Source organism: Eucyclogobius newberryi, unplaced genomic scaffold (assembly GCF_026437365.1).
Source record: "Eucyclogobius newberryi isolate DKJ021-1_F unplaced genomic scaffold, fEucNew1.0.hap1 SCAF_8, whole genome shotgun sequence".
In the NCBI taxonomy this organism is placed as follows: domain Eukaryota; kingdom Metazoa; phylum Chordata; class Actinopteri; order Gobiiformes; family Gobiidae; genus Eucyclogobius; species Eucyclogobius newberryi.
This window is the reverse complement of record NW_027316500.1, coordinates 18,491,688-18,515,386: the sequence shown is the minus strand read 5'-3', so window position 1 is coordinate 18,515,386 and position 23,699 is coordinate 18,491,688. Positions and strand designations below refer to the sequence as shown.

The window sequence follows — 23,699 nt, the reverse complement described above, 5'->3', positions numbered from 1 at the left end:
TGATATGATGTGGCTAATCTGGCCTCATCATATTAGTTGAATCTGTTCTTGAGTATTCTTCATTTGACCTTTCTGCTTGTTTTCCAGGTGAATACATAAAGAACTGGCGCCCACGGTACTTCCTGCTGAAGACAGACGGCTCGTTCATTGGTTACAAAGAGAAACCTCAAGACGCAGACCTGCCCTATCCACTAAATAACTTCTCTGTTGCAAGTATGTGATCAACACTGAATAATTACACGCTATTTCAATAGGGCTCGTTGACATGTCAAGGGCTTATTTCTATTATCCCAACAATTTTAATGCCAGGAACAACATATTACATCTAGCTTTGACTGCTAATCTTAATCGTATCCAGTTTACCCTCAGGCAGATGGTAGCCAATATTTCAGATTATACTTAGCATCATATTTATCATATTAGCATTGATTTCACCAAAGTAATTACTCTCACGTGGATTTAATGCGGATCCCATATGCAGTCTTATTAACATTGCACTGCAGATGTTGCTCAGTGTAACAGAGTGAAGTTATGATGGCAACAATTTAACAGAGGCCTTGTCAGTGTGGTATATGTCACCTGTAAAACGATCTACACACGGTTGGCATGTGACAATTAACCGGCTAATTAGCTAACCCAATAAATTTTTATGCTTTTCCTGCTCATTATCGCACCAGTTATTGTTGAGGCAGAGGGCCAAAAAACCAAATAGACCAAAATCAAATAGACTCAAAAGACGTATTACTTCAGGAAGTTGGTCAATCTCAGAAGGAATTAACAATAATGACAACAAACTTTTAGTAAAAGTGAATTTGCACACGTCTAATTACAAAACATATGTTGATTTTTAATTGCCAGGGACATAAAATGTAAACGCCATTTCACTTTTCAAAACATCTCAAAGCGTTTTTACATTAACGTTTTCATTAGACTTTAATTAATCTTCAAGATCGAGTGTCAGTCATCTCTAATCATCAATCATATACTTTTCTTTTGATTTCAATGTCTGTGCCGTTTATGTTCAGGAAATTAATATTGAAACCCCTTTTTAATAGGACAAAGTAAAATAAAATGTAGATTACGTAATCAATATGTCATATCACATAAAACAGGGCCGTATCTCCTCAGTCTGTACATTGTAGCTGCTTTTTGCACATTTATTAAAAAAAGAGTCGAGCAGTAGTGAGAAAGTAGATGCCTTGCAGAGGGCTTACTATTGAAGCATAGGTGCGATTCCAAAATTAGACCATTACATTTTATACTGTTTCATTCTCATGTTTTTTCTATGAATTTAAGGCAAAAAAAGGTTAAGTTTACACTCTTCCCTCAATGATGTTAATTATGAGGAAAATATTGAGAGAACTAATGATGATGAATGCTAAAACATTTGCAGATGCCTCAAAGAAAATGATAAAGAATTTAGCCGTTTTAGCCTAAGTTGCGGAGGATGGATAGAAGGGAGGCCGACGGGGAGGATCACTCTGGGCAGTAAAGGATGAGAAATTGTTCCGAAGTTGAGAAGATGCGGTCGAGCGGCTCTGGGCGATGCTCAGACGCTCAGCTCTGAACAGACAGAGAGGAGGAGACCGCGTCGCAGGAAAAGGACTCGGGGACAGGGGGACAGGCCAGGCCATACATCGGGCTCCGGATGCTTGGCACTGCGCAGGCACTACCACATCTGCTGCCCAAAGCTGCGAGGCCAGGTGGTGTGTGTAGTTAGTGTGCGATTTGCTTGCGTTTTGTTGTTTATCTGCAGGAACAACAGAAGTGGTCAGATGGAACAGAGAGGGTACAGGCCTGTTCCCAGCAGAGGGACTCATCCATACAAGCCTGCCGCACACACATACACAAACCCATGCACGGGTCCACCCACTAAACGGCTACACACATTTCACAATGCCCTGCTGTGGAAACAACAACAACAACAACAACCCAATTTCCAGTTCACATTTAAAAACTTCAGCATGTGTGCGCCCAGTGTCTTTTTTGGCATGTGCCGTAGCGTGACCTTGTTTACCGACAGCACAGCAGGCACCGTTCACCGCCGCTCAGGTTTTGTCTAGGAGCGCAGCTTGAATTTACATTGAAAGTCAGATGTGTGTTCGACCTGTTGTCATTAACCTTCCTGTCTATATTTAGGAGGAGGCGTGACGTGCTGCGCTGTGCCACACTTAAACAGAGAGTAATTGGACACAGGATAGAGGACAAAGGCTAGATGAGACATGTGCAGGGCGAGAGAGGTGAGGTATACATAAAGGAGAAGAGCCTATGTAAATGAATAATCACCATGGAGCGCAGTGGAGTAAGAGGGGAAGACTAAGATGAATCGTAATGTTCTTTTATGTCAGCTCTTGTCCCCAATAACCAGGGAGACTGCTGAGGGACAATGAAGATGCATTCTTTCTCACAACGAGTGCGCAGCCCCATCTGGCTTTGTGTACCTAAGTTTCCCACTTTGTGTACTGTATTATGCATTTGTATGATAATGGCTCACTATATTGGCCTTTGTCACAAAACAACTTCACACGCCAGATTTTGCACATGTACACGAGCTACAACCACAGCATCCCTACTCAGACCGGAGCACCTCCGTGTAATTAAAGAGGCACTTTTGTCTGAATTTGAACATGTTGGAGGGCTGTACTCAAAATATTGATATGGCATACAGAAACTGAGATGTGTACTTTGATACATAAATTGACTGTTTATGAGTTATGCACTTATTAACCAGCTGACTACAGCATTTAGGCAGTACCTGCTGGGCTTAAAAGGTGACTTATTCATAGAACAATTGTACTCTTATCATATTAAGGCCATTGTGAACATGACATTCCAATGAATGTTCTTCATAATCAAAACATAATTTTGGTCACTTTTAACACCAGTTTTAAGGGATATCTGGCCCCGGTCTAGAGTGAACCCTGCCTAAGGCCCAAAGTCACTGGGATAGGCTTCAGACACCTGCGACCCCTAACAAGAACAAACAGCTGAAAATGTATGAAAAATGACATCTCTCGGCATCTGGTTATGTCACTTTGAGCTGACGCATCCACACTTCTGCTGGAAAACTTGGCTTTAAAATAATCGTTTGACCCACCTAATCCCAAAGAAGAAGAACAAGGGATGCGTAAACAAGGAAGTCTGGTAACACAACGGGATTAAAACAAACAAAGCTGACAGTCCACGGACCCATTGGGTCCAACAGCCCACATCACAAGCTAACGAAGCTAACGAGGCTAACATGGCTAACCGTCCCCGCCAGAGAAATGGGGTCCCGTCTGCCCAGATAAAGATTCTCACGACTTCTTTGCATTGGAAGGGGGAGAGAATATAACTAATCATCAGTCATTGCTCAAGATGCAGGGTGATTCATAGAGCCGAGTTGTTAGCTGTCATGGGCCCAGCCGTATCTGCTGCAGTAGCCGCTGAGCTGAAAGCAGCGGGAGTAACTGGAGCATGTATGGATGAAGTTGAGTATAGCCCCATGACAATGTGCCCATTACTCACAGGGAAATGCAGACTGTTGGAAAGGCTGTGGCAGCCAGGAGGCAAATCACGTGTTTTGGGATTGTCCTGTTGCTCACAAGTTTTGGACTGAGATCAACAAAGCCTTACGGACAATTTATGACATCACCGTCCCAATGGATTTCAGAACTCTGTATTTGAGCCTCAGGACTCCTGCCATGGACTCAATCAGCAGCTATCTCTGGAGCATCCGCCTAGCGGCCTCAAAAAAGGCCCTCACTAAATGACACAACAAAACACACCGACGATTAAGGACTGACATTATAATGGACATTCATAATTTGGGGACATTTGGACACATTTGGCAGACTGTTTGGGTTCAGTTGTGTTTGTAGTAATTTTATTGATTTGTGGGATGTGTTTTGATTTATGTCTGTCATTCTCTCTCTGGTCTTGTTTGTTCGTACATATGTTTTGTTCAATGTTCCTTATGAAATTGAAAAATAAAAAAATCGTAAAGAAAAAAAGAAAAGAATAATGAGATCGCTCGAGTATGCATGATATGCGTCGTGAACCCTGTGTCAGGAACATATTGTATTGTGAGGTACAAGGGGAAACACAGCCTTGCTACCAATACATTGAGTATTCTTATACAGGGGAAATGTCTTATTAATACTACCAACTTTAATCTGGGGATTTAAAACAGCTTCTTGTCCATTTCTGATGTCAAATAAAGGCCGGTTTACACATTTTTAAAACATAGTAAAAGTTTGTGCATAAAAATAAGCATATTTCTGTCCAGCTTTGTATAAAAATTGTAAAACCATAACCCTTAACCCTTCTTTCTGTTTGTGTTCTTTCTGCAGAATGCCAGTTGATGAAGACAGAACGGCCCAAGCCAAACACCTTCATCATACGCTGTCTCCAGTGGACCACCGTCATCGAGAGGACCTTCCATGTGGACACTCCTGATGAAAGGTATGTTCTATTTTCTGAACATATTTTAATACAAAGAAATGCAAAGAATACGCCCTGAGAACGTTTTATAAATCGTCCTTGACATATCCACCCTTTTCCCTTTATTATCTATTCAGTAATTATCGAGGCGCAGTATTGCATGTGAAAGTTTTTGTCTTTCTCTGCCTGCGTTTGTGTGTGCAGTAATAAAAGCGGGTGAGACAGAGTGAGTGGAGACCTTTCAAGTTGCGTCGGCATAAATTCTCCAGCTGCTTGGCTCCTTTCTGAGGAGCTGAGGTGTTCATCTCCTGAAAATGAACAGCTTTGCCCAGTAGACCACAGATGCTCCTGTGCATCCTTTGAGTTTGTCTCTGTATACTGCAGCTGTCTGTCCAACTTTGCCTTTCTTATGTGTCGCTTTAAAATGCCGCTACATAATCAAATAAAAAGCAGCAGCGAGCATGTGTCCAATTTAATGACTGTCCATTTCTGCCGGTCAGCTATTTAAAATAAAAAGCCCCAGTTGTTTTACTTGAAGAGTTTTTTGCTGTTGAAGTTTAGCGCTTTACTGTATTTGCCGTACTGTACCAAACTGGCAGAGTTCCAGCTCTCACAGGCCCAGCCGTTAGCGGAGAGGGGTGGCACGTGTTGGCACTGTGCCCGACTGTAGGCAGGCCCATTATCTCTCATTAGCAAAAAAACTCATTATACAAAAAACACTCTAACCATGAGAGGAAGCCTTGTCGCCTGACCTTGAGAGAGTTTCCCATTGCGTTTCATGTAGGCGCACACATTATGGCCGCCTCAAACCCATTACTCCATTGTCGCACATTAGCAAGTTTGCCCTTGTTTGGAGCGTGTAGGGTATGTTCAGAAGTAAAAAAGCCACTCAGATCTTTAAAAACATACAGAGAGACAGCGCTGTTTAGTTTCAGATGGATGTTTTCTCCAGATCCCTCAAGGAAACATATGGGCAAAACAAAACTTAAGACACATTTGGGAGTCAAACAGGTTTCATTATTACCATCCATCGCAGCTTCACACGGCTGAAGCATTTGAAAGTGTGTGCGCGTAAATCCCAACTTGCTTTTGAGGAGCACTTGGGATTTGACAATATTTGAATATCATCTTGGCTTCACCTCGATCCACTAAGTTTACAGCGAGAGTCTAACCCTGGCATGTGGTGCACGCTTAACTTTGTTTGTGGGGAGATGAGGCACGAAACCTTTAGACATTTTCAAGCTTCTAGAGGATCAACTGTCACAAAGTACGTTTGAAATTAAAATTGAAAATTTTATTTATAAGCAGACTGTAATTGAAGTTTGGAAACTCAGTTTATTTTAGACTGACGTAGGATGCACAAACAATTGGAATCTAGTAAAAACGATTATCAAATCACAAAGACTGTGAAGTTATTTAGATATATTTCTGCACTTTATGGAATAGAATGCCCTCAGCAAACTATAACATTTCCAGTGTAAATCTGTCGTTTAGATAGAACTCTGCAAACATTCATGTGAGATTCTTTTATTACTTTTGCAATTCATTTTTCACAATGCACAATAACCCAATGTGCACAAGTGGGTTTACAAGTTAAAATCTTCAAGTGTGTTTTCTTTGTCAGAGCAGAGAAAAGAAAGCCTAATATCCATCATTATCACACAGGGGCAGACCCACACAAACTGATGCATGGCTGGCCTTCTGCTGGAGAAGAGGAACACAATGCGTTCACACACACAATGTACTCTTTGGCTCAGCAGATGTTGAACAACAGCTCTAATGGAAAGTCAATGAGGAGGAACAGTGTTAGCAAACAGCAGCGCATTGTTCCCTTCGCTGCTGGGTGTGTTTCTACATACACAGAATGGGCCCACACAGACTGGGTGGCATTAGTTCTGCTCCATGATCATTGCTCATTTGGTTGAGTCTCTTGTTGACCATGTTTCCTCACTGCTGAACAAATAGGTGGTTATGTTCATTGAAAAACATTTAAGGGACTTTAGATTGAGGTTAAGTGCAGCTATGATATGGGACTGGGCAGGTGTGTGGTGTTGGTGTGTACAGTTGTGTTACAGTTATCAAACATGATACATATACACACACGTATTAATGTCAAGTATTTTTATCCACAGGGCTGCCCTTTGTCACCGGTTCTGTTCATTGTTTTTATGGACAACATTTCTAGGCGCAGTCAGGGGTCGGAGGGTGTCCGGTTTGGGGACCACAGGATCTCATCTCTGCTGTTTGCAGACGATGTTGTCCTGATGGCTCCATCAAACCCGGACCTGCAGCTGCACTGGGACGGTTTGCAGCCGAGTGTGAAGCGGCTGGGATGAGAATCAGCACCTCCAAATCCGAGGCCATGGTTCTCGACCGGAAAAAGGTGGCTTGCCCTCTCCAGGTGGATGGAGAGTTCTTGCCCCAAGTGGAGGAGTTCAAGTATCTCGGGGTCTTGTTCACGAGTGAGGGAAGGATGGAGCGTGAGATCGACAGGCGGATCGGTGCAGCGGCTGCAGTGATGCAGTCGCTGCATCGGACTGTTGTGGTGAAGAGGGAGCTGAGTCGAAAAGCAAAGCTCTAGATTTACCGGTCGGTCTACGTTCCTACCCTCACCTATGGTCATGAGCTTTGGGTAGTGACCGAAAGAACAAGATCGCGGATACAAGCGGTCGAAATGAGTTTCCTCCGCCGTGTGGCTGGGCGCTCCCTTAGAGATAAGGTGAGGAGCTCGGAGTAGAGCTGCTGCTCCTCCACATCGAGAGGAGCCAGCTGAGGTGGCTCGGGCATCTGTTCCGGATGCCTCCTGGGCGCCTCCCTCGGGAGGTGTTTCAGGCATGTCCCACCGGGAAGAGGTCCCGGGGAAGACCCAGGACACGCTGGAGAGACTATGTCTCTCGGCTGGCCTGGGAACGCCTCGGGATCCCCCCGGAGGAGTTAGAGGAAGTGTCTGGGGAGAAGGAAGTCTGGGAGTCCCTGCTCAGACTGCTGCCCCCGCGACCCGGCCCCGGATAAAGCGGCAGAAGATGGATGGATGGATGGATGGATTTTTATCCACAGAAAAGTGTGAATACATATTTTAGAAATGTAGGAAAGATAATTTTTTTTGGGGGGGGTATTATCAAACCAAAACTTGCTGACTAATTTAAGCTTTATGTTCTGTGTTCTGTGATCCAGGGATGAGTGGACGGAGGCCATCCAGATGGTGGCCGACAAGCTGCAGAGACAAGAAGAAGAAAGGATCCAGTGCAGCCCAACATCCAACATCGACAATATGGTGGAGGAGGAGATGGACATCTCTACCACACACCACAAACGCAAGGTAACTGACACTTAAACAATAGATTATAGAGCAATATAAGTGTATTTGTCAGTGATGAAACCAAAAGTATGTAACATTAAAACATATACAATTATTTATATATATATAACCCTATTCTCAGGCGCTACTTCCTGTTGTTTAAATTGAGAGTTCCAAGATATGTGAATCATGAATGTGACATTACTTATTATTCATTATAAGATAGTGTTTTGTGTGATTGTGAATGACCTTTTCCCAGGGATGTAAAGATTATTTGGTTGATCAATAGTCATGATTATCCAAGTCACAATAAAATTGTATAATTGTGAGAATCATAAGCAGTGATTTATACAGCATGTATAAAGTAAAAACTAAATATCAGGCTATATGTCGGTGTAATCCCTCATTCGTCCAGGCGTGTTCCATAGTAGAAAAAGCTTCAGTTGTAGTCATCTGAACTCAGTTAGAAAAAAATAGACGTTTCGACTCTCATCCAAGAGTCATTGGCAATAACAGAATTTAGGTCGGGAACTCCGATATTTATACTGTTCTGTGGTAAGACCCGCCCATTGGGCGGAGCCTTCCTGAAGTAGAAAGAGTTGTTTGTTTCAACAGAAACTCCCCCCTTGTATCTACCGAGCTAGCCTATTCAGAATCTTAATGGCCTATTAGAATCCTCTTTGTCTTTGTGAGACCCTGGCTCAACCACCCTGAGTACCTGATTAGCATCTAAATGTCCTGGTCCTGGTCCTCTACCTTTCCAGGGGTTCAGTATTCCATTATAGATACCGCTTGGGCTCTCAACAGAGTGAAGAGAACCAAGAAGCAGGACAAAAGGGAAACTGAACAGAGAAGGAAGGGTGTTTCTATCCCTTATGTCTCTGGCCTGTCGGAAAAACTGCAGAGAATTTTTAGACAACACGAAGTCCCTGTTTATTTTAAACCAGGAAACACTTTAAGACAAAAACTGGTTCACCCTAAGGACAAGTTGCCGACTCAAAAACAGAGCAATGTAGTTTATTCGATCCAATGCAGTGAAGAAAGCTGTAAAGAACGGTACATAGGTGAGACAAAACAGCCTCTACACAAGAGGCTCTATCAGAACAGAAGAAATACAAGTTCAGGACCTCAGAGTGCCGTGCATCTCCATCTTGAAGTCTCTAATCACTCGTTTGAAGACGGTGAGGTGAAGGTTTTAAGCAGGGAGAAAAGATGGTTTGAAAGAGGAGTTAAGGAAGCTATTTTTGTTAAAAAAGAAAGACCTTCTTTAAACAGAAATGGAGGGCTAAGATTCAATCTTCCTGGTATCTATAATGGAATACTGAACCCCTGGAAAGGTAGAGGACCAGGACCAGGACATTTAGATGCTAATCAGGTACTCAGGGTGGTTGAGCCAGGGTCTCACAAAGACAAAGAGGATTCTAATAGACCATTAAAATTCTGAATAGGCTCGGTAGATACAAGGGGGGAGTTTCTGTTGAAACAAACAACTCCTTCTACTTTAGGAAGGCTCCTCCCAATGGGCGGGTCTTACCACAGAACAGTATAAATATCGGAGTTCTCGATCTAAATTCTTTTATTGACAACGACTCTTGGATGAGAGTCGAAACGTCTATTTTTTTCTAACTGAGTCCAGATGACTACAACTGAAGCTTTTTCTACTATAAATATCAGGCTGTGTATGTGTGCCCGTATAATTACTTTTTCATTCGGAAAGTTGGATTTCAAAACACTTTAATTAAACAGTGATTGAAATCAAAGCTTTTACTGTTGTTTGGTCATTGTGCCAATAATTGTGAAAAACTAATTTGTGTTGCAACACTGGAATTTCCCCATTGTGGGACAAATAAGGCAAATAAAGGCTTATCTTATCTTATCAATCTAAATATTGTGATGTTTCTTCTCGAAATAATCTTAAAATTTGATAATGTGACATCTCTTTAGTTGCTTTGTGTTTTGCAGACAATGAGTGACTTTGACTACTTGAAGCTGCTCGGTAAAGGAACCTTTGGCAAAGTCATCCTGGTCCGAGAGAAGGCCAGTGGGAAATACTACGCAATGAAAATCCTAAAGAAAGAAGTCATCATCGCCAAGGTTTGCCTGTTTGATATTAGACATTTTCATCCACAGCCCACAATCTGATTGTTTTATTTGTATTTTGATCTTGATCAATCAGGATGAAGTGGCACACACACTCACAGAAAGTCGAGTATTGAAGAACACCAGACATCCTTTTCTAACAGTGAGTACTACAACACAACACAGTGATTTGTACTTATTTAATGTCTCACTCATGATTAAAAAGCAACAACTTCTGAATTCTGTTTGCACACGTAAGTCAAAGGTGAATCTTTTCAGGTGTGTTCAAACTAGCATCAACAATATTCCTGAAAAGACACAATTATCATAGTCGCATTTGTCAAATAAAAGTGTCTGATGATAATATGGAAACAAATTTACAAATGTATCAGCTAATTCCAAATGTCTGAAGAGTGTACCAGCTTATTTTATATCTCGTCCACTTATAGTTTGTCCTCAACTGTAAAGTGTACTCGGGTAAATTGAAAAGCGCTGTTTTATTACACGTCTGTAGAAGCTGACATCACACGACGCAGCTCCTCTCCCAGACTTCTGTCTTATTATTATCATTTACTTATTTATACTGTGTCTCCCAGGGATAATTAAGCATCGCACACAGTTGTTTTACATCACGGACGACATCTGTTGGTTTACAGTTTCCCCCGAACACACGCTGCTTCTCTCTGACTTCTGTGACAGTCGTACTGCTACACACTTGTTGTCTTGAGAATAATCACAGTTCACATCTGAGTTTGTACCCGAGTCACACCTGCAGCCACAAAGAGACCCCTGAACAACTGCTCTTTTGTTTAGCCAATCTTAGCAAGCAATACACGCTTACACCGCGGAGCTATGAATGGTCATGTTTTCCCGCTCCCGCCGCGTTAGTTAGACCCCAGAAAAGGCGGCTTGCTGAGTGAGAAATTGTTCACTCATTCACTCCTAAATTACCAACTTGGTCAAATTGAAAGACAACAATGTATTATATTCAGTTGTTTTTCTAGAAAACCGACATCAAAAACATTTGAACTTGTGCCACATTGTCTGTTTTGGATTCATGTTAAACTATATGCACGCACGTGAGGGTTTTGATTTGTTGTGATGTCGGATCACATGTACAAAGTGTGTCATTGTGCACATGATTGTCGTTGCAGTCTCTGAAGTACTCGTTCCAGACAAAAGACCGCCTCTGTTTTGTCATGGAGTATGTAAATGGGGGAGAGGTAAGAGACACATCAAAACACACTTTATGGAGGCAGCGTATTACTGTGTGTGAGTGACATTTCCCATCAATGGCTTCACCAGTTAGACCACAACTTTACCTCAGTAACTGACAAATACCACACACGCCACACGACTTTCAAGAAAGAGAGAAATGGAAAGAAGTTGTTTTTCTATGGCTTTGACTCATTCTTCTATATATTTGCACTGCTTTCAAGTGTAAAACAACCAGTGTACTTTTCAGCCTGACTCGTCCGATTACCTCAAAGAGAAACAATTGTACTATTTAGTGTACAACTTTATATTTCCTATTTCCTGTTATAACTGAGAGAGAAAAATACTACCAATTTACAAATATACCTAATTTGTGTTATTTCCTTTTAATAAAATCTGTTTAAAAGGCAAAATACACACTTCTTTGATCTGCACTGATTACCATGTGTACGAATCTTAATACATTTTAAGACGTACTTTAAAAATGATATGTTAAAAGTGTTCAGAAAGTCTTTTTGCGCCAGAGCAGGAATATTAAGAGAGCACAAACACTAAAGTTTGCCTGTTTGATTGCTTCTGAACACAGTTAATTCACCCTTCTTCCTGCCTCCTCGTCGCTTTCCGCTTGAATCTATTTATGAACACACCTATGGGACAGATACGGCCAGGATGACATTCGGAAACAAAATTAGTTTGGAATCTCCCGCTTTTCCATTTCTCAGATTTTTAATCGGGACATTTTCGCAATCTTGGTTTATTCCCTGGGAGTCACTGTCACCTGCTCCCTCCCTGTTACTCTGAGACAGTTCAGCCAGCGCTGGCTCGAGCAGAAACGCACACATCCCAAAACAGCAGACATCGCTAACACACTTTTTTTTTACCTCAATGGACAAATTGTGACCACACACAAACGCGCACAGTCGCACACCCCATTACGGAACTGCCACAGTCACAGCTGCCAGTGCACTGATGAAGGCCCACCTGTCGTGTTGCCTCTCTCCATCTGAGCGAGGTGGTCCGCATGCATCACTCCAGCGGCCATATGCAAACCTCCTCTACAATAATGGAGAGGTGTGTGTCCCCAGGTCTCGCGGGTAATTTGTACAACTTGACTCATATGGCACAGCAGACTGGTGTCATGGCGGCGTGCAGCTGGATGACAGAGAGAGGCCGGCTTGGGACAGAGAATGGAAACCGGAAACTTCAAATGTAGAATTCTTTAATTCAGCTCTGGAATTTAAAGTACAATTAAAAACTAACCCTAATTAAGGACTTAAACTCCCAGTATGTGACTTTATTGCCAAAAAATAGACTGCAATAAAAGTGTGTTGGAATTTTATTACATTTAAAAAACTTGGATAAACATGCGTCCTTAATGAGAGCGGGCTTGGAGGAGGAGCTTCCTCCTGCTTGTATCCATAGAAATGTTGTTCCATTAGTTTAATATGACAAAGTATGGCATAAAAATCTCAGAAATATAAGTTTAACTTCACATTTCCATGGAATCGTGCACCTCCAGAAACATACATACTGTTGCTTTAAGATCTTGTGCATCTCCTTTGAATATTGATTTACCCAAACTTTATCACCATAATGTTAGTTGTGACTTTGAACTTGCCAGAAAAGTGTCTTTTCTAGGGAGGAGGGATCTGTTGGCAGCGATTAGGCCTATCTTTAACTTGACTAGTGTTGTGATTAAACCCTTGATTTGGCCCTGTCACCAAACTCCAGTCCAGGACTGTGCCAAAGGCACCCAGAGTGTAGCAGAAGAGGTATATGTGCTGGATGAGGCGCCAGCTGCCGAGCGCCTCCACCCTCCCTCCTCCGAGACCCCCCCTCCCCAAAGCCTCCCCTCCGCTATCTATCATCTCAATATGGTGCGGGCAGCCAGTTTGTGTTGTGCTAATTTCCTCCAATAAATCAGTAATTATTGCTGTGCTGTCCCCGCTGTCCCCCCCCCCTCTTCCTCTGCCGTTCGTTCTGTCACCCTCGTCTTCCTCTCTTCTCTCTCCGCAGCTGTTTTTCCATTTGTCCAGAGAGCGAGTGTTTTCTGAGGAACGAACGCGCTTCTATGGAGCTGAGATTGTGTCTGCGCTGGACTACCTGCATTCAGCCAAGATCGTGTACCGAGACCTCAAGGTAAACTAAAGGGTCAACGGTTCAGGGCCGTGTGCTGCACATGCTCAGTTCTGTGCCAACTTAAGCATCAATGTCTTCCCTCACTCCTCATCCCTGTTTCACACTCTTCACTGTTCTGTCAAATTAAACAGATAAGCCAAAATTATTTAAATTAAAGACATTTGATAAAAGGTTGGTTTATCATGATATTTAGACGATATCATGGCCGTCAATCAAAATTGTGCTAAACTTGCTTGGAAATGTCTTGGTCTTCAAGTATTGCAAAAAACAGTGAATAGAAAGCAAGAAATCATTTTTATATGCTTGTTTGTAAGATTAAAGTGCAAGGTTCTTTTAGTTTTATCGTCAATCAGCTCTTTTTGCAGCCTTTTAAAATATTTTTATAGACCTTATACTCAGCATATCCCAAAAACAATACGGTAATTGCAATATTATACATTTTAGATATATCTCCCACCTCTATCTATAACTTTTTTGCTAAAAGTTTAGTGGCTTATTCAAGTAAGTGCAATTAAATATATTTTCTTTTTTAATCTGAAGATGGGGAATGGAACAAATCTAGATTTATTTGTGATTTGGGATGAAGAGGGGTACAGAGGTGTGTACAGTGTCTGCCTGGAGGCTTTGGCCTCGGCCCCAGATTTCTTCAGCAGCCAAGAGAACAAAAAGAAAACAGCCCACAGTGAGACACACTCCAACCATTAAAATGAAAGGCTGAGTGTTTTGTGACTTGAAGTTTATTTGCACAATGTGTCTAGTGCCACTCGTGTTTCAGCATGGTAATAACAGTCTTTTCTTCTCTCCCAAGTACATAATCATAGTCCCTAATTTTTATCAGTGGGACTAATTTTCTGTTTGCTTTGTTTTGCAGTTAGAAAACCTGATGCTCGACAAAGATGGCCACATCAAGATCACTGATTTTGGCCTGTGCAAAGAGGGTATCACAGACGCTGCTACCATGAAAACCTTCTGTGGGACGCCAGAGTATCTCGCCCCTGAGGTAACACCTCTTCCACGCTCCCTTCTCTCGTTCCCATTGTTCTGCCTCACACTCGCGCTGCCGTTTGTCTTTCTCTAAAACATTACGCCATTTGTTACAGTTATAGTTAAACTGTTTAGGTTTTAATTGTTGTACTAAAGGTGGAAGAAAATGTTTCTGGGAATAGTTGTAATTCTTAATTGGCCTATGGCATATGATATTTATATTTCTTAACTTGTGCCAATGACAAAATACACTACAAAAAATGTCATACAAAATATCTAATGATCTTTTTTTGCATTTTGCAGTTTCCCACTGTAATATTGTTACTCAGAAACCTTTTCTTTGCAGCAATATTATTAACACTTCAAATCCTGATTTCTTTTAGCTGCCTAAAGGCGAAATAATGTCCTGGTTATTTGGGAATGAAATGTTCTGTGTGTCAACATTTGTGGAGAAGGTTTGAAAGTGTTTGTTACTCAGACATCTTTCTTTATTCAATGCCAATAGTGTCATGTGAGTGCATGACATATAAACGCATTCAAAACCTTCTAGTTCTGTAAGTGTCATCCACCGGTTGTAGTAATGAATGTGTAATATTATAATGTTAAGTCATTTTACCCGCTTATTCATGTCCATTCACTGCACTGTACATAACCATAGTCATAGCCACTTATTGTAGATAATAGTGTTTGAACCATATCCACCTTCTTCAGGGGGTTTACAGCCCTTTTTCTGTTCTTTTGGTTGCATCATTTACATACAGCAGCAGATAAGTTATATTCAAACTAAAAAGCCCTTTTCAAACCACCCAGAGAACAACATTAGTGACTTGTTGGTCTACTGTATATATTTTAGACTTTATCTGATCCTCTGATGAAATTATTAGAATTCCTTCATAACCGGAAAGTAGCAGTCAGAAGTAAAAGTGGATGGAGCGTAATAAAGTGAATAGTTTTATACTCATTTTAACTCTATTTTGATAATCTAGTGAAATAGTTAGATTTCAGGTTATTTTTAATTAGTTATTTATCTTTGTTCTTGATAGGATATTTGTTATTTTCCTGCTGTTCTTGTACTGGAAATGTCCCCATTGTGGGACAAATAAATGTGCTCTTATCTACATAGCTCTTAGACCAATACTCTAGGCCTTAGTGTGGACCTGCAGCAGTCGCTCTATTAAAAGTAGTAAACTGAACAACCACAAAACATCGAAACACATCACAGAGAAACAAAAGTATTTCACTCCTTCTCTAACCTGATAGAGAAGTCCAATCCAGTTTGGTTTATGACAAAGCCTTGGAACGACGTGAATGATAAATGACACAGATTGCATTGGCTGTTATGTGAGTAAACTGAGTTCTGTAAACTGTGCAGATTGTCGGAGGCTTTGTACTACATAAAAGCATCTGCGCATCCACGGGCGGTCCGTCCATTAGGCAGTGAGTCTGTCCCACTCAAGGATTCGCTGGGATGGCCCCTGTGAACCGCGGGACGCACAAAGCCCCACCGCTCTACACAGATTCACTCTGATGCCCTCACCTACAGACAGAAGGTTTTATATGGAAAAGGCCAGATTTAGGCAGGTGTTGATTTGAAACATTTATTTTGTGTCTTTTATGGGTTTATTAACACCACTTTTCATTCTCAAAGCACGTCTATTCTGATGTATTCGCTCTGGTTGAAATATTGGCCATCCACTAGTTAAATAACATGTGCATTCATATATTCATACATCTAACACGTTCTTGTCGATTTGCTGCAGCTGTCCACCAGCCAGCTTTCGGCGCTGCTTCCTACTAAGGCCGCTAGATCAACTGGCGAGGTGCGCGGGACTGTGGGTGGTGGCGATGTGGAGATGAGGGGACAGCCATATAGAGTGTATCCCACTTGAAAAAGTATGGAGGACAATTTGGCGCAGTATTTTGTGCTTTTTTCCCTTCCTTTGCGTGCCAAAAGCTGATTGGAGGCTGTTGGTTATTTTCACAGGATGTGCGTTTATGTGTGTGTGATGCAGTAGAAAGTGCAGGCTAAAGCGAGGCAGATGGCGGCAGATGGGCGAGGTTGGAGGAAGGTGCTCGGAAAAAACCTGGAAATCTACACCAGCGCCGCCGCCAGTCGCCCGCCTGCACGCTCTGCTCGCCCGCCCGCCCGCATGTAAAAATAACACGGCTCCCTCTGAGCCAAGTTACAGAGATGCAGAGCAGCAGGATTTAAGGGAGGAAGGGGTAAGACCAAGTATTTCAGGGGTACATGAGTGAAAGAACCTGTCATCAGAGATCATTCACGGACAACATCAACCAAGAGTAAAGCATTGCCCAAAAAATAGTGACTGACTGAATAAATACAGTATCTTTACTAGTCCCTTTTTTTAAAGGCCTAAATAATAATTAATCTAATATAAGACAAATATTAGTGTAGCTGAGCCTGTGTTACAGCAACTCTGCCCAGTAGGAGTTTGTTGGGCCCAGTGCACAGTTCCTGTGGAGGAGCAGGGACAGCCACAGGCTGTGCGTTGTCCTGTCTCATGTAGTCGTGTCCAAGCTGCCAAGGCCCGGTCCCGAGAGCAGCACTCAGCTGCCACCGGTCTGTTCCACCTGGGACTGAACAGATCAAACTAATATTCTTCTCTTCCTAAGTGACTCTTCAGTTTTGCCTCATCCTATTTCCTCTTTTCTCATTCATAACTTGGAGCGTGCTTTTTAAAACACATCTTTTGCACCCTTCACGTGCCTGGCTGGGCCCTGGGCAGTGGGGCATCATCCTGGCTCTGTGTGGATTAATCTGCTCCCTGCCTGCAGCCGAGCTGCCACTACTATTCCAGTCTCAGGACCAAAACACACCTTCACAAAACATAATCTCTAGTGCCTGCTCATGCATGTACAGTATATGTGCATTTAACACTGAACAGCAGAAATTAACATCACACTTTTGCCCAAGATTCCTTTGACACAGTCCTGCTGAAAATAATTGAGGATTTTTAATAATTTTCATAAAGCATTGGGTCTCGCTCCTGCTGCAGGGACTGAACCAACACCAAACGCCTCCTAGTTTGTCTCTCTGAAAACTTTATGAATTTGATGAGGACAGATAAATATTCCATCTGCTGTGTGTGAGCGTCTGACAGTCTCCCAGCAGCCTAAGCCAGTGTTATCCCTCCAGCCGTACCAGTCAATAGAATATCTGGAGCTGGCGGCACACTTTGTTCCCCAGCTTGTGTCTGCAGCTGCCAACAGGGTGACCAGCTTAACGCACACACACAACACACAGAGGCAGTATGTGGTAAAATGCAGCCCGTGTTGACAGTCAAAGTGAAGCAGTCTCTGCGTCATTAGCGGTTCAGTGTTAAGTGTGTGTTCAGGAGAAGAACCGACCAGCAGCAAGATGCGGACGTACCACAATGTCATCAGCATTAAACTTACAAAACTCTATAACCACTTATCTCAGAACAGGTCTCAAAGTTAGTCAGCTTGACAATGTTTTTGATGTTTTGACTGCCATCCGGAAGTCATTTTTTATCTGAATGTATTGTACTGAAAGAATAAGAAGAGTTTACTAACCCAAGGGGCTTGGATGGTCTACCCTAAACGTGTCCTTGCCTTGTTTAAGGGCACTGTCAAATTGATCATTTAATATTCACAAATGCCACATTAAGTTGATATTTCTTAACAGTCCGTGTGCAGTTTGGCCGAACAGGTTTTATTCATCCCATTCTGAGCGCTTCATTTGAATCTATTTATTCACTTGTGTGTGCATCTGCCAGCTGTCCCATAGTTTTTATTGCCATGTATTGCTTCAGTCAGCGTGTGCAGTATATTTTTAAACCACTTGATTTCTGGTACTTTCTCCAGTGCTTGGTCAAAAATCTGTTTGCATGTCTATATTAATGTGTGTTAGCGTGCGGTCATGTCCACCCAGCCTGCTCCATTATTTACAGGGATGTTATTATTATTGGCGAGATGTGCAGCATATGCTGCGCTGGCCCCTCTCCAGATCAGCTTGTCACTCACACACACCAGAGTACAGTGCACTCTCATTACTGTGTAACATGTTAATACGCTTATTATGTTCCTCTCCTTGTTCCTTGGTCTTCCTGGTAGAGTGAGTGGATGAAAGGCAACGAAGGAAGCGAGCGATCAGAGGACGGAAAAGTTAGGATGACACAAGGCAGACATAAGCGGGGAGATGTATTTTAGGCCAGACTTGAAGCTTTGATAGAAGAGCGAGTTGTTCCTCCAGCTGATGGCACAAGCACACACACTGGACAGCCCTGACCTGCACCAGGCGGACGCTCTCCTGTCTGCTCCTGCCAAAGTTGTCTCAGGCAAAGTTGGCATTGTCCACTTGGGAGAAATAGGTATTCCTCTGAAGACCAGCCACTCCATGATGTTAGCCCATGCCAAAAGGTTATAAATATAAACATAATCATTTCTACTTTGGACTTTTAAAATGCCCCGCTTACCCTCGCTGTGCTTACTTTACAAAGCCATACCTGCATTGGCTCAATCCCAGCAGATTTTCTTTACAGCTTTATCTGTGACTTAAACAAAACACCTTGAGGCTCTAACCCAATAAAATTTGTGCTGAATAAAGGCGTATGCCCAGTAAAAAGGAATGGTCTCATAAAATGGCAGTAGTAAAAGTGTGTGTGTGTGTGTGTGTGTTGTGTGTGTGTGGTGTGTGTGTTTTCCAGGTTTTGGAGGATAACGACTACGGCCGCGCAGTGGACTGGTGGGGCCTGGGAGTGGTCACGTACGAGATGATGTGTGGACGCCTGCCCTTCTACAACCAGGACCACGAGAAACTGTTCGAGCTCATTCTCATGGAGGACATCAAGTTCCCACGCACGCTCTCTGCCGACGCCAAGTCTCTGCTGTCCGGCCTGCTCATCAAAGACCCCAACAAGAGGTCAGTGAGTCACGAGAGGAGTCGTCTGTGTACGCTGCTCTGCTCTCAAGTAACTTTGTCGTTGGTCAGGCTCGGGGGAGGACCTGAGGATGCTAAAGAAATAATGAGACACAGTTTCTTCACTGGAATCGACTGGCAGGACGTCTATGATAAAAAGGTAAAGGTATGGACTTACACTTGATCCTAGAATAAACATATCATGTATTTTCTGTTATTTAGGTCTATTGAATTATTCTAATGTATTGCATATTTTGCATCATTCGAGCCCCTAACACGGGGCCATTCAACATAAGGCCCAGGGGCCAAATCGGGCCCTCCAAGCAATTCTATTCAGCCCACAACCCAAATATAAAAAGAGTCTCGGTCTTAGTCTTGGCTTAATTCTTGTTGGTACTGGTCTAGTCCTAGTTTAATTTTGGTTCAATCCTGGATGGACAATTTTGCAAAGCAATGTTGGTAAAGCATTTTGTATGTATTTCTCATAAAACTTGAATCTATTTTATTGTATTAACTCTTAAAACTTCTGTCCAGTTGATAGAATAATATTTTATTTTTTATAGAAATGACCTGGGCAACTGAGGGACTACACAGACACTAACACATTAGTTGTTCCGCCTTGTTGGTGACGCAGTCCGGAAAATGAAAAAAAAAATCTGAATCTCTTGCCCCCAATAATATATTATGAAAAATAAAAGGCCTAAATTAAATGAAGACTCGCCTCCATCATGAGCTCCCTTGTAGATTGCTCCTGTAGATGTTGGTGTTATGCTCCACCTTCAGCGCAGACTGTGCTTTTGTCACACATGAACAGGAAATGTATGCAGGGCATTATGGAGAGATGTAACAGAAGCCCCTATAACCCCAGGCCTGTCATGTCACACCTCTGATCACTGCACAGATGTCATCACTGCATCACAACCTCGTTTTCTCTGTACATCTGTAGTTTGTCACAGTTTGAACTTGAAAAAAAAACAAAAACAGAAAGTAACTTTTTATTTTTTCACTTTTTTTTCTCCTTAGCATTTTCTCCGCACTATAAGACACACCGTCAATGAATGGTCTATTTTTGATAGTCTTTCATATATAAGGTGCACCGGACTATAAGGCGCATTAAGTGAAACAAAACGTGTACTAGGGTTGTGTTCAAAATATCCATACGGCAATATATCGTCACAGACTCCGTATCGATCCGCGTCACAGTGTCGATATTTTTTTAATTTAAAACGTTTTTTTTTTTTAAAAAGATTTTTGTGGCCCTTAGGCTTTAAACGAGGTGGAATAGTACTTTTGATCTTCTGTTTGTGCTGCGCTCCTCTCGGCCGAGGTGAGATGGAGCTGTGGACCTGATCAGAAGCTGATCTGTGCAGAAGATGCTGCTGCAGCATGTTCAGACCAGGCCAATTGTTTGGCAAGAAACATGCAATACTTTAATAGAATGTGTTCCTTATATTTCTTTTTGGATCAGTTGGTTGGATGTATGAAGTTATTAGAGCAGAATGGATTTATAAATAAGTGCTTTGTGGATAAACATGAAATTCCATACATTTTCTTATCCAGAGTAAAAACATTACCCATTTGGTACATTTTTAAGACCCTTTTTTCACAAATGTATCGGGATACGTATTGTATTGTAACCCCTGTATCGGGATACGTATCGTATTGTAACCCCTGTATGTAACCCCTGTATCGGGATACGTATCGTATTGTAACTCCTGTATCGGGATACGTATCGAATCGTATTGTAACCCCTGTATCGGGATACGATACGTATCGTATTGTAACCCTTGTATCGGGATACGTATCGTATTGTAACCCCTGTATCGGGATACGTATCGTATTGTAACCCCTGTATCGGGATACGTATCGTATTGTAACCCCTGTATCGGGATACGTATCGTATTGTAACCCCTGTATCGGGATACGATACGTATCGTATTGTAACCCCTGTATCGGGATACGTATCGTATTGTAACCCCTGTATCGGGATACGTATCGTATTGTAACCCCTGTATCGGGATACGATACGTATTGTAACCCCTGTATCGGGATACGATACGTATCGTATTGTAACCCTTGTATCGGGATACGTATCGTATTGTAACCCCTGTATCGGGATACGTATCGTATTGTAACCCCTGTATCGGGATACGTATCGTATTGTAACCCCTGTATCGGGATACGATACGTATCGTATTGTAACCCCTGTATCGGGATACGTATCGTATTGTAACCCCTGTATCGGGATACGATACGTATCGTATTGTAACCCCTGTATCGGGATACGATACGTATCGTATTGTAACCCCTGTATCGGGATACGATACGTATCGTATTGTAACCCCTGTATCGGGATACGATACGTATCGTATTGTAACCCCTGTATCGGGATACATATCGAATCGCGAGGGTCTTGGCAATACCCAGCCCTAACGTGTACCACACAAAATCGCTTCAAAGTCAGTAAGCACAACCAGAATTAATCCACATATAAGGTGCACTGTTGTTTTTAGAGATTAAAGGCTTTTAAGTGCGGAAAATACGGTAATTACATGTTTTATTTGAGATCATTGTCTACATTGCGCTACAGATGAACTTATTTCTTTTAACTTCTTTTCTTGATATTCTGGCAGCTGGTTCCTCCCTTTAGGCCTCAGGTGACGTCAGAGACAGACACCAGATACTTCGACGAGGAGTTCACGGCACAGACCATCACCATAACTCCACCAGAGAAATGTGAGCCACAAACTGCACTGTCCTCTACAGCTCAGCGATCCCTCAGCACAAAAGAGAGGGCACACAGATTCAGCAAGTCTCCCAATTACTTCTACACACTCTGATCATTAGTTGCTCGTTGACACGCCTCTTGTTTCTTCATTAAACAAAGTGGGACGAACTACTGCATTTAGACGTGTTGTTGTGTGTTTATTCTAGTGTCAGAATAATGGCCCCCGGGCCTCGTGCAGATTTTCACAAGCTTCTGAAAAAATCCAGATACGGGTTTTATCAATGTTTGCCACTGAATTATGCATGAAGGGAACCCAATGTGTTTCAGCGCTTCCAACAGCGAGGTTCTGCTTGTTTTGTAGGTCGCACATCAGCTAGTTAGCGGGAAATCGACACTTAAAAGACAGTCGCTAACTGTATCATTTATGTGTAAATCAACAGCAGATTAAAGTGCCGTGGAGCGAACCCTTGGCATTGTGTATGTATTTTTGTTCATTGAATTTTGATCAATTACTGCTGTGATGTGATTTCAGTTGACGAGGACGGTATGGACTGTCTGGACAACGAGAGACGACCGCACTTCCCGCAGTTCTCCTACTCGGCCAGTGGGCGGGAGTAGAGCGGGCGACGCAGTGACATCACAGTGGGTCATTGTGGGACTCTTGCCTGACCTGATGGATTTGATCTTTCTCATTACTTCCTCCTCTCATTTTCACCCCTCATCTGTATTTTTCACATTTTGGTGAAGACATACTCAACACTGTCAGAAACTCTCCCCCAACCCGTCTTTTGGTCCCCGGTCGCAGTAGAGAGAGCATCAGTGCTAACTTGCCGTGATTTGAACCGCTCCTGCAGTTAATCGAACACACTATTCAAGTTTAACGTTGTTTCTTCTTTTTTACAATAGAACCAGAGTATATTCAACTCCAACTGCCATAAACTGGTTGTATCTCAGGCTTTTTGCAAGTAGATCAATTCAATCCTTGCAAAGAATGAATTAGGATAGAATGAGGAAGCAGCTGAAACAGTGAAGATCACACCACCTCATACTGTAGACACAAGCAGGATTCGACTCAGGTTTTGCTCTGTGCAATCCATTCTTATTGTTGCTGCTACTACATCTACTACAACTACTTCTACAGGTACTACAACTCCTATCACTTGTCCTCCCACTGCGACAAGTGAAACCTGGTGCTACAGGCTTAATGCTGCAGATCATAACAGTTAATATTGTACAAATCTATGTTACTACTGCTATTTGTTCAGCTTTGTGAGTCTAAAAGGAGCACACCTCAATTCACAGCATGTCTAAAAACTGATGCCCCTCGAAGTCATTACCCACAATGCAATGCAGTTTCTCAGAGGTGAAAATAAGAGGAAAAAAGTTAGCTCGATTGTTTTCCCAGAATCTGTTCAAAAGTCCCTCTAAACCTTCCCCCTCCCCAAAAAAGAAGACACAAACGGTACTTCGTGTCCATGTTGGAAAAGCTTTACTGTGACATATTGTTATCATGGCTCCAAGAATGAAGTGAATCTTTATTATGAGATCACTTATAACTGAAGTACTTTAAGTGAAGGGTTTATATCAAAGGGTTTTTTGAGAATTTGTTGAGGTATGCATCAACAACTTATGGGTTTACATCGATACATCGATCACAGCTATTGCTACTAATATATTTATATATATATTATATATATATTATATATATATATATATATATATATATATATATATATATATTTATATATTTATATATATTATATATAATATAATATATATATATATATCAGTTTTATATTTAACTTTTTCTATTGTTGTATTATTCTATTTAAAAAAAGAACTTTGTTATTTCTTAGGGCTGAGTGAAAAAGGCACCTCAAGAGAAAAAAATGGCTGAAGAATGTAAGAGGGAAAGCGGATTACCTTCCTGCTCC

The 23,699-nt window shown here is 42.0% G+C and overlaps 1 protein-coding gene across 3 annotated transcripts in view; it reads left to right on the top strand.

The window, feature by feature from the left end:
- Positions 1 to 23,427, top strand: part of akt3a (v-akt murine thymoma viral oncogene homolog 3a) — a 50,202-nt gene extending 26,775 nt beyond the window's left edge. For all 3 annotated transcript variants that reach the window (XM_072436565.1, XM_072436567.1, XM_072436566.1), the window contains 12 exons: positions 88 to 213; positions 4,332 to 4,443; positions 7,597 to 7,741; positions 9,683 to 9,814; positions 9,897 to 9,962; positions 10,954 to 11,022; positions 13,031 to 13,153; positions 14,025 to 14,153; positions 18,826 to 19,040; positions 19,110 to 19,197; positions 21,671 to 21,773; positions 22,298 to 23,427. In XM_072436565.1, coding sequence (XP_072292666.1) covers positions 88 to 213; positions 4,332 to 4,443; positions 7,597 to 7,741; positions 9,683 to 9,814; positions 9,897 to 9,962; positions 10,954 to 11,022; positions 13,031 to 13,153; positions 14,025 to 14,153; positions 18,826 to 19,040; positions 19,110 to 19,197; positions 21,671 to 21,773; positions 22,298 to 22,383 — 1,394 coding nt within the window. In that variant the 3' untranslated portion in view covers positions 22,384 to 23,427. The remainder of the gene's footprint in view (positions 1 to 87; positions 214 to 4,331; positions 4,444 to 7,596; positions 7,742 to 9,682; positions 9,815 to 9,896; positions 9,963 to 10,953; positions 11,023 to 13,030; positions 13,154 to 14,024; positions 14,154 to 18,825; positions 19,041 to 19,109; positions 19,198 to 21,670; positions 21,774 to 22,297) is intronic.
- Positions 23,428 to 23,699: the final 272 nt, after the last annotated feature.